This window comes from Pinus tabuliformis, chromosome J (genome assembly GCF_031772625.1).
Source record: "Pinus tabuliformis cultivar Carrire ecotype Pingquan chromosome J, CPIR1, whole genome shotgun sequence".
Classification (NCBI taxonomy): Eukaryota; Viridiplantae; Streptophyta; class Pinopsida; order Pinales; family Pinaceae; genus Pinus; species Pinus tabuliformis.
Genome location: NC_142295.1, coordinates 478,574,699 through 478,589,296, shown reverse-complemented (window position 1 = coordinate 478,589,296; position 14,598 = coordinate 478,574,699). Strand labels below are relative to the sequence as shown.

The 14,598-nt window shown below is 36.5% G+C and overlaps 2 protein-coding genes and 1 long non-coding RNA gene across 3 annotated transcripts; 1 reads left to right on the top strand and 2 right to left on the bottom strand.

Moving 5' to 3' along the window:
* The first annotated feature begins 4,218 nt into the window (after nucleotides 1-4,218).
* On the top strand, nucleotides 4,219-5,295 carry LOC149227890 (FRIGIDA-like protein 4a). Its single transcript, XM_089380612.1, has 3 exons — nucleotides 4,219-4,327; nucleotides 4,424-4,599; nucleotides 4,717-5,295. Exons 1-3 carry the CDS (start codon nucleotides 4,219-4,221, stop codon nucleotides 5,293-5,295), a joined length of 864 nt encoding a protein of 287 aa, XP_089236738.1.
* A 1,664-nt stretch (nucleotides 5,296-6,959) lies between these two features.
* On the bottom strand, nucleotides 6,960-8,056 carry LOC149227889 (uncharacterized). Its single transcript, XR_016247169.1, has 2 exons — nucleotides 7,688-8,056; nucleotides 6,960-7,016 (listed from the first exon to the last, which is right to left on the bottom strand). It is a non-coding gene; the product is annotated as an uncharacterized LOC149227889 (long non-coding RNA).
* Nucleotides 8,057-12,855: 4,799 nt separating this feature from the next.
* On the bottom strand, nucleotides 12,856-14,184 carry LOC149227888 (uncharacterized). Its single transcript, XM_089375595.1, has 3 exons — nucleotides 14,057-14,184; nucleotides 13,321-13,675; nucleotides 12,856-13,021 (listed from the first exon to the last, which is right to left on the bottom strand). The coding sequence occupies exons 1-3, from the start codon at nucleotides 14,156-14,158 to the stop codon at nucleotides 12,918-12,920; spliced, it is 561 nt and encodes a 186-aa protein (XP_089231721.1). The 5' UTR covers nucleotides 14,159-14,184; the 3' UTR covers nucleotides 12,856-12,917.
* Nucleotides 14,185-14,598: the final 414 nt, after the last annotated feature.

Below are 14,598 nucleotides of genomic sequence, written 5' to 3'. Positions count from 1 at the left end.
ATCCCAAACATATCATCAATTGGCAGGATATACAAGTAATTAGATCTTGAATAAATCTTGCCAAGACAAATTGCCAGGGAAAGAAACTGACTTAAAATTTTTTTTTTGTGTAGGTCGAACTGGAAGGTGAGTTCTCGGTCGAACCACTGGTTATACTCAATCGGAGAGAAGTAATGTTGTGGAAACGAGTTATCACCCAAGTTAAAGTGCAGTGGTAGCACTTTGGGCTAGAGGAAGCCACCTGGGAGGATGAACAAGTTATGAGGGAAACCTGTCCAAATTTATTTGCAGCAGAAAAACATTGGGACGATGTTTAATTTTAGGTGGGGAAGGTGTGATGACCCCAGTATTTGTAATTATTTAATTATTGTAGTTAAACAAACTAAACATGACTATTTAAATTTTAATATTATTATTTTGATTAAATGTGCATTAAGCAATGATTTTATGACTTACATGTAAACTCTCACATGTCAAGTAGTTAGGGTAGGCAGTTGCTTATCCCTAACTAATTCCAAATAGATTTATTCTCCAAGATCAAGAGGGTAGGGGGTACCTGAGATAGGAGAGCAAAGGGAAAGGAGAGAGGAAACTGAAGGAAAAATCTTTGTGCTGATATGTCAGAGAGAGGGTTTATACGCTATGTCTGGTGAAGACTAGATGGCTATGACAAGACTGCTAGTCTTACTGCATTAAGCAACAGCTTGGGGGGAGACTTAGGCTTGGAAGCGAGTCTCAAGGTTGGGAGGAAAATTCGATAAATTATAGTTGTTCTGGACCAAATAAGTAGCCTGTGAATTAATTCCAAGAACATATAAGTATTCTTTTACTTCTTGAGAGTTAAATGCATATCAAAGAGAAGTGCTTGGGCTAATTAATAGCATGTTATTGAAGTAGAATAATGTATACTGAAAAATACTAGTATGTCTAGAAATAGTAGTGGTTAAACTCTTAGTTAGGGTATCCTGAAATAGAATAAGTGCTATGCTGGTAATTAGGATAACCTGAAACAAATGTTTTATTCTAATAAATGATTAGGTGCTTGAACGAAGACAAGAATGAGTGTCTTCTGGAACAAATATATAACTATGGTATACATGAAACCTGAAACCAGGATTTGGCATTCTACTAAAGGAATTGACTGAACCAATAAATTTAGAGGATAGACACCTACCTATGAACTGTACAAATAGAGAAAAGAAACTTGAAGGCAATGTGTGCAGCCTACTAAAATAAGAGAAACAGAACTTTCGAAGGGGATTCTTTCCCTAGGGTTACATAGGTAAACCCTCCGAGGTCAGAGTAAAACCCAATCACTAAATAAATACCAAAATTAAAACCTACGAGAGCTTACAACACACTCTTTCACTGTAAAAAAAAAAAAAGATAATAGGAAACGATTACAGTGGAAATGTTGGGTCGAAGAGCCAACCCTCTTTCTACCAATTTCATTTAATAGAAAAGAGAAGGGTCTCAGTTGTAAGCCGGATTTAACTAATTAAATATTAAACCAACCAACTACAAAACTGTAGACAGGAGTATCACCGTAAGTAAAATTATCCATCTAAGAGTACACAATAATGAGTTAAAGAACTCAGGAAAAGATGCCAAACCACAAGAGCTGAAATTTATATTTCATAAGGGTTGATAGAAAACAAGCCCCAAATCTCTTACGAGCATGCATAAATTCAACAACCGAGAATGGAAAATAGAATACCCTTCTCCTATTTTAAATGCCAGATAAAATCTTCATTTCCAATATAAATTACAAGACAAAAAATAAATCAAAAAGTCAAAATCATGTCCAGACAAGTCTTCAAACTAGGAAGAGATTCCAAATATGTGAATCGAGTCCTTGAATGAGGAATAAACACTCTCATAATTAATTACAATTATCCAAGTAAATCCTTGCATCAAAATTTGACCAAAACCAGTATGAAGGTCTTAGACTGAAAATAAACTGAGTATATAAAGTGGTCACAAAGGAAACAACTCTTTGGCTCATAAGGGTTAGAAAGTCCCAAAACCCACATCCAAGAAAACTCTGTAAACAATGTTCATGTTACCCGGAGGTAGAAGTAAAGGTGGGTCCGCAACCTTGGAACCAGCTACCGGAAGGGGACCGCGCCATCGCAAAAACATCATTGAGCAGCATGAAAACTCCCTCGATACCTTGCAATCACCATAACAATATTTAGAGGGGAGGATGAGTATATTGTAAGCTTGGGAACAAAATAAATCATATGAACACAAAACACCCCATACTTGGTTTGAGATTGAACGTTGATGTGGCGCCTCCACAACAGAATCGTCGAAACCCTCCTTCACCTTTCTGGCAGAGCAAGCGAGATATGTTATCACTACAGTAGAGAATCTAGAGTATGGTAAGGGAAATAGACCTGTAAGTTACCGGAGCAGAGCTCGGAACTGGAACATAAAATTAAAGGTAGAGCAAAATGGTGGATTAGCAAATCATGAACAAACCAATAGGGTAAGTTAAGTCGCTTCACCGTTGGATCAAGTCCTGCAGTGGAGAACCATCAATTCAGAGGTGTGACAGTTGGGGTGGAGTGAACAACTGGAAAGGTCAATGAATCATCCCGAATTGTTGATCCCGCCAACTCACGATGGACCGGGATCAACATTAGGATTCCATTAATATTATAGTATTGGGTATATCTCCAAATCCGCAATCGTATTAAGCGTAAACCATTACCATTAATGTTTGAATGCAAACCAATACCATGTATATAAATGTATTCGATACAAGTGTGATGTGTCACGACTGTGATAAATGGAGTATAGTTATTCGAACAGTGTAAGGTTGGTGTATATAAACAATTAAGCAGTGTAGTGATGGCACACATAAACGATTGATCGATGTTATAAATATTACAATACATGTGGTATATAAATAACATAAATAAATAAAAAGATTATTTACATTTTGAATGTTATTTAGAGATATGAGAAGAACACTCACCATATTCCGTTAGTAATCTTCCTACTCGGCATTCCTACTAGTGGATGTTGCATTATCACCGAAGAGAGGCCCCTGGATCAATAGATCACCGCTAGAGTTTTTCTTTCTTACCAAATCAACCCGACCCTACCCCACCCAACCAATAGATAACAATCGAGCCCATAAATAGAGGGCCTTTTCCCAGGGCTATGAGAATGGATGAATGCATTGTTGATCGAGAAAGGAGAGACTAATCAGAACAGATGAGAATGCAGTTCCTTCCCTCCCAAGTGCAGGACTCAACCCGGACCTCCTCACCTCCTTAATAGAGAACTTCTCTCTAAAGAAGCTAAACAAGTGTTGAACGCTACCAAGCATAACCGATGGTAAAGGCCACGTCGTGGAATTGGTTCTATCTCTCTGTACTAAATGATACCTTAAAGGGTGAGATGCTCAAGGGAGCACTTTGTGGAAACACCAACCATGAAAAACACTAGGTCAGTTACTAAAATTCAATGAAAATGTGAAAAACAAAAGTGATTGGCATCAACTCGTATATAATAGGAAAGAACCATCCTAAGGTCCTGAAAGGTACTTTGATTTGTAGGGTTAAACAATTTTTTTTTTAAATGCCATACTAATAAAAATTGAGATCTACTACCTAAAATGAAATTGTTTAATTAAATCAAGTCCTTGAATGTTATCGTATCCTTCGAGCTCTTTATTCCAATCCTCTATCAACTTTTCAGATTTAAAAAAAATATAATTAACCCATTTGAAAACTTTTCAGATTTAAAAAAAATATAATTAACCAATTCAAAAAAATAGTAGTATACAATGCTCTAAAAAATTGTTAGAGATCATATTGAATTTTTTAATTTTTATCAACAAGGTATTTAAAAACTATATTAGTGGTAGATGAAAAATAACATACCATTTCTTAAATCTTTTACTAGCATTTGCACCAAATGTTGCAAAGGAAACGCCGTAAGGCATAAATTGAGGAACAATTCCGACATGGGAATGGGAAAATGTACATAAGATGCAGATATGTAGCATAAATGAGATTCTAAAGATGTATAAATTGAAGTTTATTTAGGGTGCTTAAGTCTATATTTTTTTTTAATTATTGAATTAATATTGCATATAAATCTCATAAAATTCAACCAACTTAGGTAGACATCTTTTTATGAGGTAGAAAGTTGTATGTAAGTTATTTTGTTGATATTAATAAAGGCACCTGAAGATGATCAGCTATGGTAAAGTGTCATAAGGCCTTTCATGAGTGGGGAACTGTTTACTTACGAAAATGGTCTCAAGCTAGCATAGCTGTTATCTTTATTGACAAATCCGTTGAAGTTGTCTGTATTGTTTTTTCTTTCACAGTAAACTGTCTTTTGGTATTTCAAATGTTTGTGACATATTCAGATTAACTGAAAATTTTGTGACAATTTCATGCAGATGTTGTAGAAACCCTGGTCAATAGTGGAAAACAAATTGAGGCAGTCAACTTTGCTCATGCATTTGGGCTAACAGAGAAGTTTGCACCTGTTCCTTTGTTGAAGGAATATCTTAAAGATGCTAAGAAAGCTTCTCAGGCAAGTTTAAAAAGCAGGAATAACTCTACTGTTGCACAAGTACGATTGTATTACTGTTATACAAAATGTCTTGTTATGTGATGATCATTTTGGCTTAGTATTGTTGGTTATATCGGAAGTTCCTTTTTTGACCGATATTTTTATTTGCTGCTACAGAATGAAGTAAATAAAAAAGAGCTTTCTACTTACAGAGCTGTTATAAAGTGCATTGAGGAGCACAAACTTGAATCGCAGTTCTCACCAGATCCTCTTCAAAAGCGTGTAGCTCAGCTAGAGAAAGCTAAGGCTGACAGAAAAAGGTCTACAGGTGCTGTTAAGTCTCAACCTAAGCGTCCTCATGATAATGGAGGAAATGCTGGTGTATATATGCCTCCGTTAAGTGCAGATGAAAGAACTCCGACTCTTTATGCTTCTTCCAATGGTGCAAACAGAAGCTTTTATAGGTCTTTGGATAGAGTACAATATTCTGGTGCAGCTCCAGGTGTTACATCCTACAACCTACAGGGCCAAAATGCATATGACAGATCAAACCAAGGATTATATGGAGCAGGCTATGTTGTTGGAAATAGGACTCCAGTCTCGCTCTCAAGGCCATATATGTATCCATCAAATAACATGGGGCCTTCGTTGTTGGGTTCCGATTCTTACAATTCCTCTACTAATTACAGCAACCATCACTTTGGCAGTAGACTGCCTGCCCCTCCTCCAGCTTATCAGTCTTCTTTTATACATTAGGTAGGTACGGTGCTTATCTTACCGTGGTCAAGCAAGTTCTGATCTTATCAGGCCCCATAAAACCTTTTCTATTGGATGTGGCTGGTAGTAAGCACTTAGCTTTGAAGAGGTTTTTTGACTTTGTTTCTGTAAATCTAAAAAATTGGCAAAGTTCATTTGGCAGCTTTTCACAATTTTCAGTGGTGTTTTCTTCTATTAAGGAATCTTCTATTAAGGAATTTTATTTTTGTATGGTATTGAGTGCTTCATCACTTTCCTAGGTTACTATATACTGTAGTGTTTATAGTTCAAAGATGATTCTATGCATAATTTTGGTATTTTTTCATTTGTTTGACAAATCAGAGAGGATCAATCTGTCTCTTTGTGGAAGATTAAAATTTGGTGAATAATATATCATTTGTGATCTTGTTCGGAGCTCATAACACAAGACTTTCAATTGCATTGTATGCCGAGGGCTGGTCTTGTGCTAAATATGATTTAATTGTCCACTTGCACGTTACCTCATTGGTACCTGTTTACTCTACGCCTATGAAGCGAATCAGATTTTATTTTGATTAGTCCAATTGTAAGGCTATTTTTGAAACTGGACCCTGCCCCTCTTAAGCTGGACCCTGCCCCTCTTAAGCTGCTGCATGATTTAAATCCCCCTTTTTGAGCAGAAATGATTTGTAGTGCTAGTGGTATAGTTGTTATACCCTGCATTAATATTTTTGTGTTCTCTGTAACGAGGACAAAGCACATTGGAGTTATATGTCCCATCTAGAACTAGCAATTGTCTCAAAAGGTACAAAGAGAGGCCGATAGGATTATTAAATTAGAATTGTTGAATTTCTCTAGAAGAGATATTGGTTCAAGCCTACAAGGAGCAAAGAGATTTGATGTTTGGAGTTCTATGCTTTTTAGACACCATATTTCTTAAAATACAACTTAATTTTAGAAAAAGTTCAACCGCAATGCAGTTCTGCCATGCAAACATACACTTAAATCGCTATTGGGCTTATGATATTGACAAATTCAAAGTAAACTGGTATACAAGATAATGTACCAAGCTAAACCACAAGTTACACATCTTCAGACCTAAAAAAGTACATAACAATGGTTTGGCATATCAATAGCGATATCATAATTGCTTTTCCTTCCACATACATACAATTGCTCCAAAGGCAAGGACAAGAAAATTTTTCAGCTCTAGTGAGCACCAGTGGGTCACCAAAACGAGTGACCACTAATGGCTTTCACATTTATACAAGGAATTGGCAAGGGACTTTACATGGACTCCACTCAACTTCAGACACAGCTTCAGCCAATATGGAGAGTGATTGAAATTGAACATAGCTAAGTAGTGGCATTGGCTCACAGTAATACACCAAGTATAAAATATTTAAGCTTTTACAGAAGCAAGGAGTAAGAAAAATTATGAAGCTCAGAGAAGTATATTTAAATCAATCAAATCTTGTTGAACGGCTATAATGTCCATAGAAATAATCTTCCAATGTTCTGCTCTCATGTACAAGATTTACACTTTGATCTGGACTACTGTTTGATACCAAATCATCATCAACTCCAAGCATTGCAAGTGATAGATGAGTTTGGATGTCACAACTCCCAGAGTTTTCTCCAGATTCATCCTCAATCAATTCATCTAATTCCATGGACATTGTCAATTACCTCTTGGTCCAATAAGGTAGGTCATCTCCTTCTCCTCGTAGTAATTTCAAAGTCTGCAATAATAAGTTACAGACAAACAATGAGGAAGAATAAGTTCACGTTCTTACATTAACATTTATCCATTGTTTGAAATTTCACAAAGTCAGTTTAATGCAAAGGTAAGCCACTTTATTTGGGGAAACCAAAGCTTTCAATTCAAATCTTGCAATCCAGATTTCAGCTAGGATAGTGATTCTCAAGAAAACTATATACTCTCTTGATATTGGAGCGAAAGCAGATGTGCTGGCTCTTCTTGCCTATTCAGGGAGGGTTAATTTGCATACTGAAGCTTTGGTTTGAGATATGATGTAATCTCTTTTGCTAATATTCAAAGAATATTATATTTCATTAATGGAAAAATAGATTATTGGCAATTGAGGCTTTGAATATTTTGCCATAATCCACCATCAGCATTTAGGGCTAACCTGTTTAAGGGTGATGATTTTACAAATTGAACTACTAAACAAATGTTTAGATTACAACCCTAAACACTAGGTCTAAACACCCTTTACTCTATGTCATAAGGATATCAACTCGATATTTCATGTGCCATTCTTCGTTATGGGAAAAAACAATTCTAGCACTAACTCCTCACAGGAAAGGAAATGTCTTCAAGCAACTAAATTTGACATAAGATCAGAAACTGAAACATATATATGCAACTAATGAGAATAAGAGTAATTACTCTGTTCATTCGAGGTCGAAACTAAGCTGCCTGTCTCAGACAACATGCTGCACCAATGACCATTCTCTTCATCTTCCTCATGTCATAAGCATCTTCCAAAAGTGGATCTGCAAGTTCTTTTACAGAGCCAGCTGCCAGTAATGGCCTTGCCTAAATTTTGAAATTTACAAGAGATTAAGATTCTGAACCAAGACAAAGAAACCAAAAGAATCCAAAATTATCAAATACAAAACAAGCAGCCTTGCCTAAATTTTGAAATTTACAAGAGATTAAGATTCTGAACCAAGACAAAGAAACCAAAAGAATCCAAAATTATCAAATACAAAACAAGCAAGGACACTAGAGCCCTACCCACATAACCAAGCTTTCTTGGCCTTTAGGATTCTTGTCATTGATTGGTTTTCTTCCAGTTATTAGCTGTAGAAGAACTACTCCAAAGGAATACACATCCATCTTCTCATTAACCTTGCCATACATGAAATATTTTGGAGCCAGATACCTGAAATATGATAGCAGCTAGTTTTATGAAGGCTTGATTATAAATGACATTTATTTTCCTAAGGAAAGAGCTAGTGTAAAGAAAGAAATGGATATTTACCCAAATGTACCTACAACATCACTACCTATTATCGTTTCTCACCCCCTCGAGAATAGATTCACTAATGGATTCCCACAGTTTGAAATAGAATCCAAGGCATCAAAAGGTAAACCTAGGATACCCACTTATTTAAGACATGTTCTCTAGAGACTGTCACTTTGCATTTAAGTAATTTCATTCATCCTCTTATGCAGATCTCAACAAGTTTCTTTCAACCAATCATCTTGGGTACCTGCTTGAGGTACTAGAGAATAACGAAGATGAGCCTAAGCGGGACAATGATGATCAAGAAAGGTAGAGACCCTCATCCACAGTCTGCAGTTCTGTAAAATAAAGAACATGACAAAGATTTTACTTAGAAAACAAGCTGTCAATAATGGGTTCCTGGAAGTAGTTGAATAGAAGCTACTTTGTTTTGTTTTGGTGATTATTATAAAAAGGTAATGATCAGTGAGTTTCTTTCCTTGCAACAGCTATGGACATAACCTTCCAGAGAGTCCATTTTCAAATCTTAATGGATCCAATGGTATTAAAACAATATTATATACTACAGAGAAAACAATGGGGAACATGCCCACTATTTCCAAAGTTTTAACACAAGCATCATCAACATCTGCTATCGATAAGGAACTTACTTGTTCTATATTCCTGGGTACTTAGAATATTCGTTTTTTTACATTGTTATTCCAACGATTTATCTGTATTCTAAGAACAGACAACAAAATCTGAAACTTCTACCCATAAATCTATGTGCAGATGCCGTTGTGGAGCCGAAGCAATTAGTGTGTAGCCACTTATTTTGTTTCAAATGTGTGCCAAAGGTGAGATAAACCAAGCACTCATTTGCATTATTAAATCAATATATTTTTGAAAGAACATATATAACTGATTCAGGCTACCATTTCTGTGAATTCTATTGGTGCAGGTAGTTAAATTGTCTGAGGAGTGCCCTATCTGTGTGCAACACAAGGGCAACCAGGGCTTTAAACTTTCTGCAAGAAGAGATTTACAATTTGATTATTACCCTTGGGAAAGAGAGCCAGTCCCACACCAAATGTGTCGTAGTTATACAAAATATACATCATGATACTCAGCTTGGTCCATTTCTCAGATGGCACTGGGTCTAAAATATAAAACAATTTGAAAATGGTGCAAATGCAATCCTTTGTACCTATATGAAGATACAGATAATGTACACAGTGCTTTAGGATACATCAAGGTTCTGCCCTGGGGCCTGATTTATATTTTGTTTTTTCCGACTGAGATCTGCATCCCCACTGAATTGGGATTTTCAAACTGAGCAGGCAGCCAGGAAATTTGTCTACAGATAACTATAGAAAATTCAGAAGATGCCAAAAAAAGTATAGTTTACAGGAAAAGTGTTGGGTATTTTAACCTAGGGAATAATTATTACCTAGTCTAGTGAACTACTGCTGCTACTATTGCTATGACTTGCAGTTTTAGAAAACAACTATAGCCGTGATCAAGTTGTAATTCTTCAGTATAGAAAAATGTGTATAGAAAACAAAAAAGCATAGAAGAATTATGGAAAAGCTCCCTTTCATTGTGGCTCAAAGTATCATTTGTTATAAAAAGTCTTTGAATAGTACAATGAATGACGAAAAGATTTTTCACATGATGTGTATACAACTTTCATACATTTGGTGCTGATGGTGATTTTTATGTGGATGAATCATATTTGGTGATATATTATTTGTTTGAATGGACTTTGTGGGACACATATATATAGATAGAAATTAGATTCTTCAATTCACAGACCAATTAACACACGTACAGTTATCACATGCTGGGCTGACCTGCACTCAGGCACCACAATTTGTAGTGCAAGAAAAAGATATTGTTCTGCACGGTTCTCTTTTGAAACTTTCCGTCGTTGGGTTTGCTGCAGAAACTGAATGCGTTAGTAGTTACAAGTATTGTCATGATATGTATCAACAAGTGAGTGTGTGGTGGAAAAGGCATAGTTGAGTTGAGACTTTAGGCCTCCCTCTGGCTATCACAAAACACCCCATGACTAAAGCACATTGAGCACCTTTGTTACATGGTTAAAACGATTGGTAAATTAACTGTCATCCACTTTTTGCAGCCACTGAAGGGACAGAATGAATCTCAACATCTCTTCTGCGTACCATCTGACCCACCTTCCACAAAGCATTCTTACCTTGATGATACCGCAGCTGGCTCTTCTTGCCTATTCAGGGAGGGTTAATTTGCATACTGAAGCTTTGGTTTGAGATACGATGTAATCTCTTTTGCTAATATTCAAAGAATATTATATTTCATTAATGGAAAAAGAGATTATTGGCAATTGAGGCTTTGAATATTTTGCCATAATCCACCATCAGCATTTAGGGCTAACCTGTTTAAGGGTGATGATTTCACAAATTGAACTACTAAACAAATGTTTAGATTACAACCCTAAACACTAGGTCTAAACACCCTTTACTCTATGTCAGAAGGATATCAACTCGATATTTCATGTGCCATTCTTTGTTATGGGAAAAAACAATTCTAGCACTAACTCCTCACAGGAAAGGAAATGTCTTCAAGCAACTAAATTTGACATCAGAAACTGAAACATATATATGCAACTAATGAGAATAAGAGTGATTACTCTGTTCATTCGAGGTCGAAACTGAGCTGCCTGTCTCAGACAACATGGTGCACAAATGACCATTCTCTTCATCTTCCTCATGTCATAAGCATCTTCCAAAACTGGATCTGCAAGTTCTTTTACAGAGCCAACTGCCAGTAATGGCCTTGCCTAAATTTTGAAATTTACAAGAGATTAAGATTCTGAACCAAGACAAAGAAACCAAAAGAATCCAAAATTATCAAATACAAAACAAGCAAGGACACTAGAGCCCTACCCACATAACCAAGCTTTCTTGGCCTTTAGGATTCTTGTCATTGATTGGTTTTCTTCCAGTTATTAGCTGTAGAAGAACTACTCCAAAGGAATACATGTCCATCTTCTCATTAACCTTGCCATACATGAAATATTCTGGAGCCAGATACCTGAAATATGATAGCAGCTAGTTTTATGAAGGCTTGATTATAAATGACATTTGTTTTCCTAAAGAAAGAGCTGGTGTAAAGAAAGAAATGGATATTTACCCAAATGTACCTACAACATCACTACCTATTGTTGTTTCTCACCCCCTCAAGAATAGATTCACTAATGGATTCCCACAGTCTGAAAAAGAATCCAAGGCATCAAAAGGTAAACCTAGGATACCCACTTATTCAAGACATGTTCTCTAGAGATTGTCACTTTGCATTTAAGTAATTTCATTCATCCTCTTATGCAGATCTCAACAAGTTTCCTTCAACCGATCATCTTGGGTACCTGCTTGAGGTACTGGAGAATAACGAAGATGAGCCTAAGCGAGACAATGATGATCAAGAAAAGTAGAGACCATCATCCACAGTCTACAGTTCTGTAAAATAAAGAACATGACAAAGATTTACTTAGAAAACAAGCTGTCAATAATGGGTTCCTGGAAGTAGTTGAATAGAAGCTACTTTGTTTTGTTTTGGTGATTATTATAAAAAGGTAATGATCAGTGAGTTTCTTTCCTTGCAACAACTATGGACATAACGTTCCAGAGAGTCCATTTTCAAATCTTAATGGATCCAATGGTATTAAAATAGTATTATATACTACAGATAAAACAATGGGGAACATGCCCACTATTTCCAAAGTTTTAACACAAGCATCATCAAAATCTGCTATCGATAAGGAACTTACTTGTTCTATATGCCTGGGTACTTAGAATATTCATTTTTTTTACATTGTTATTTCAATGATTTATCTGTATTCTAATAACAGACAACAAAATCTGAAACTTCTACCCATAAATCTGTGTTCAGATGCCGTTGTGGAGCCGAAGCAATTAGCATGTAGCCACTTATTTTGTTTCAAATGTGTGCCAAAGGTGAGATAAACCAAGCACTCATTTGCATTATTAAATCCATATATTTTTGAAAGAACATATATAACTGATTCAGGCTGCCATTTCTGTGAATTCTGTTGGTGCAGGTAATTAAATTGTGTGAGGAGTGCCCTATCTGTGTGCAACACAAGGGCAACCAGGGCTTTAAACTTTCTGCAAGGAGAGATTTACAATTTGATTATTACCCTTGGGAAAGAGAGCTAGTCCCACACCAAATGTGTCGTAGTTATACAAAATATACATCATGATACTCAGCTTGGTCCATTTCTCAGATGGCACCGGGTCTAAAATATAAAACAATTTGAAAATGGTGCAAATGCAATCCTTTGTACCTATATGAAGATACAGATAATGTACACAGTGCCCCGAGATACATCAAGGATTTTATCAGTATACTTGGTTGTGGCATCTGTCACCTTTAATACCCTTCCAAGGCCCTATTACCGATTACAGTATGGTGCCCATTCTCAAGCTGTCAAATGAATGAAATAGTAAAAACCTACTGGTTGAAATTGTTCCATGCTTGCAGGCTGACTATTTTGTTAATCTACTCTTCATTCTTAGCACTTGTGTTGATGCATAACAGATTTCACTCAGATAGGAATCCAAAGTTGACAAACAATTTCTCGTGGCTCTCAATTAAGAGTGGAGATACTCACAGGGAACAGTAATCCGGGAGCCTATAAATATGGCGCTGAAGCATTATACTCAATAAGCACTCTGTTTCGTCTGGGAAGCAATCATACAGGAGAAGGCGCCCTGGAAATATTATGAACACTATCAATTTCATCAAAATTATAACTAAATGAAATTCACCAAAATTCTAACGTGAGGAAAAAGATAAGATTTGATAATTTTATTAATCTAAAACCAATTAACATAAAAGTAGGTAAATCGGACTTTAAAAGCACATCAGTATAAAAACAAGTAGGATGCCAAAGCAGATCCTATACCTAGGCTATCAAACCCAAAAAAACAAAATAAGTATGTAGAAGAAAGAGGCACAAAAATGTGGCATCAAAACAAATGTATTCTAGACACAGATGAACAGAACTTACCGCAACCAATAACAGCCGCAAGCTGAAGGGTAGGTGTTGGAGCATACAGGAAGGGGGAAATAAAATGGAAGACAGTTTGTAAACGAATAGTTGAATGGTGGATAAAGATCAAATCCATCAGACATGCCAGCAAGTATTCACGCATGGAACAATCCTCATGATAGAGTGCCATCTCAAATATAGGTAGAAGCCTGAAAAAAATGAGTCTGGAATTGAAGCAGCAGGAGCATGCCAATTTAAGTGCCAACAACTTGGTCTCTGAATCTTTAGATTGCAATCCATTTCCAAGATAAATTGCTAGTCTAGACTTCATCAAAGCTTCCTCCTCCTCCTTTGCCTCTTTCTCCAGCACATACTAAAAATCACCAAAATGAAATAACCATTAACTTCTGAACATAAACGTTAAACGCTAAACCCTAAACCCCCATTTTAATAATAAATCCTAAACGTTAACACTCGGCTACCTTCGAATTATAAAATCTAAAACCTGCACTCTAGAACAGAGCCGTTTGCTGTTGGCATTCTCAAGTCTAAACCCTAGACTCCTAAGTCAGATATGCAGTTTAAAATACATCATTTATACTCCAAACACAATGTTAATGGATCCTTAAAACCGAAATCATGAACCCCAACCTATCGTTGCAGTTTAAATTCTAAGATATGAATCACGAACCTGGTCGATCTCTACTGAACTTTAAAATTCAATCCTGAACCTTAAATGAGGTAAATTAAATACCTCTAAAAGACGATCTTGATCGAAAATGGAGCTGCAAATCTTCTCTTCCACAACATAAAGCATCTTCTCATTCGAGGATTTGCCAAACCCTAATTCGAACATTGCTTCCCTGAGGGCATGAAAACTGAAATCTACAATGCATTTGGCGTAATCCACCAAACTCTGGGCCTCGACAACGGAATTGGCGTTAAGGGCTCGGCGGAGCAGTTGAGAGCAAAGTTGTTTGCGGGTACTGAATGGCAAAACAAAACCCTCAGATTTGAGGGAATCCAAAATTCCGCTCAGGGCCCGCAGATATTTGCACTCGGACAGAAAATTGAAGCGGTCTATCCGCACTGAATTGGGATTTTCAAACTGAGTAGGCAACCAGGAAATTTGTCTACAGATAACTATAGAAAATTCAGAAGATGCCAAGGAAATCGAAACTCCAGCGAAGCCATCACTACTGTCTACGAAGGGTTTCGAGCGGGTAATCTCTCCAGCATGAGATAAACAGGGAGTTCAACCAGCGCTGATTAAAATTCCAACTATAATGATATGAT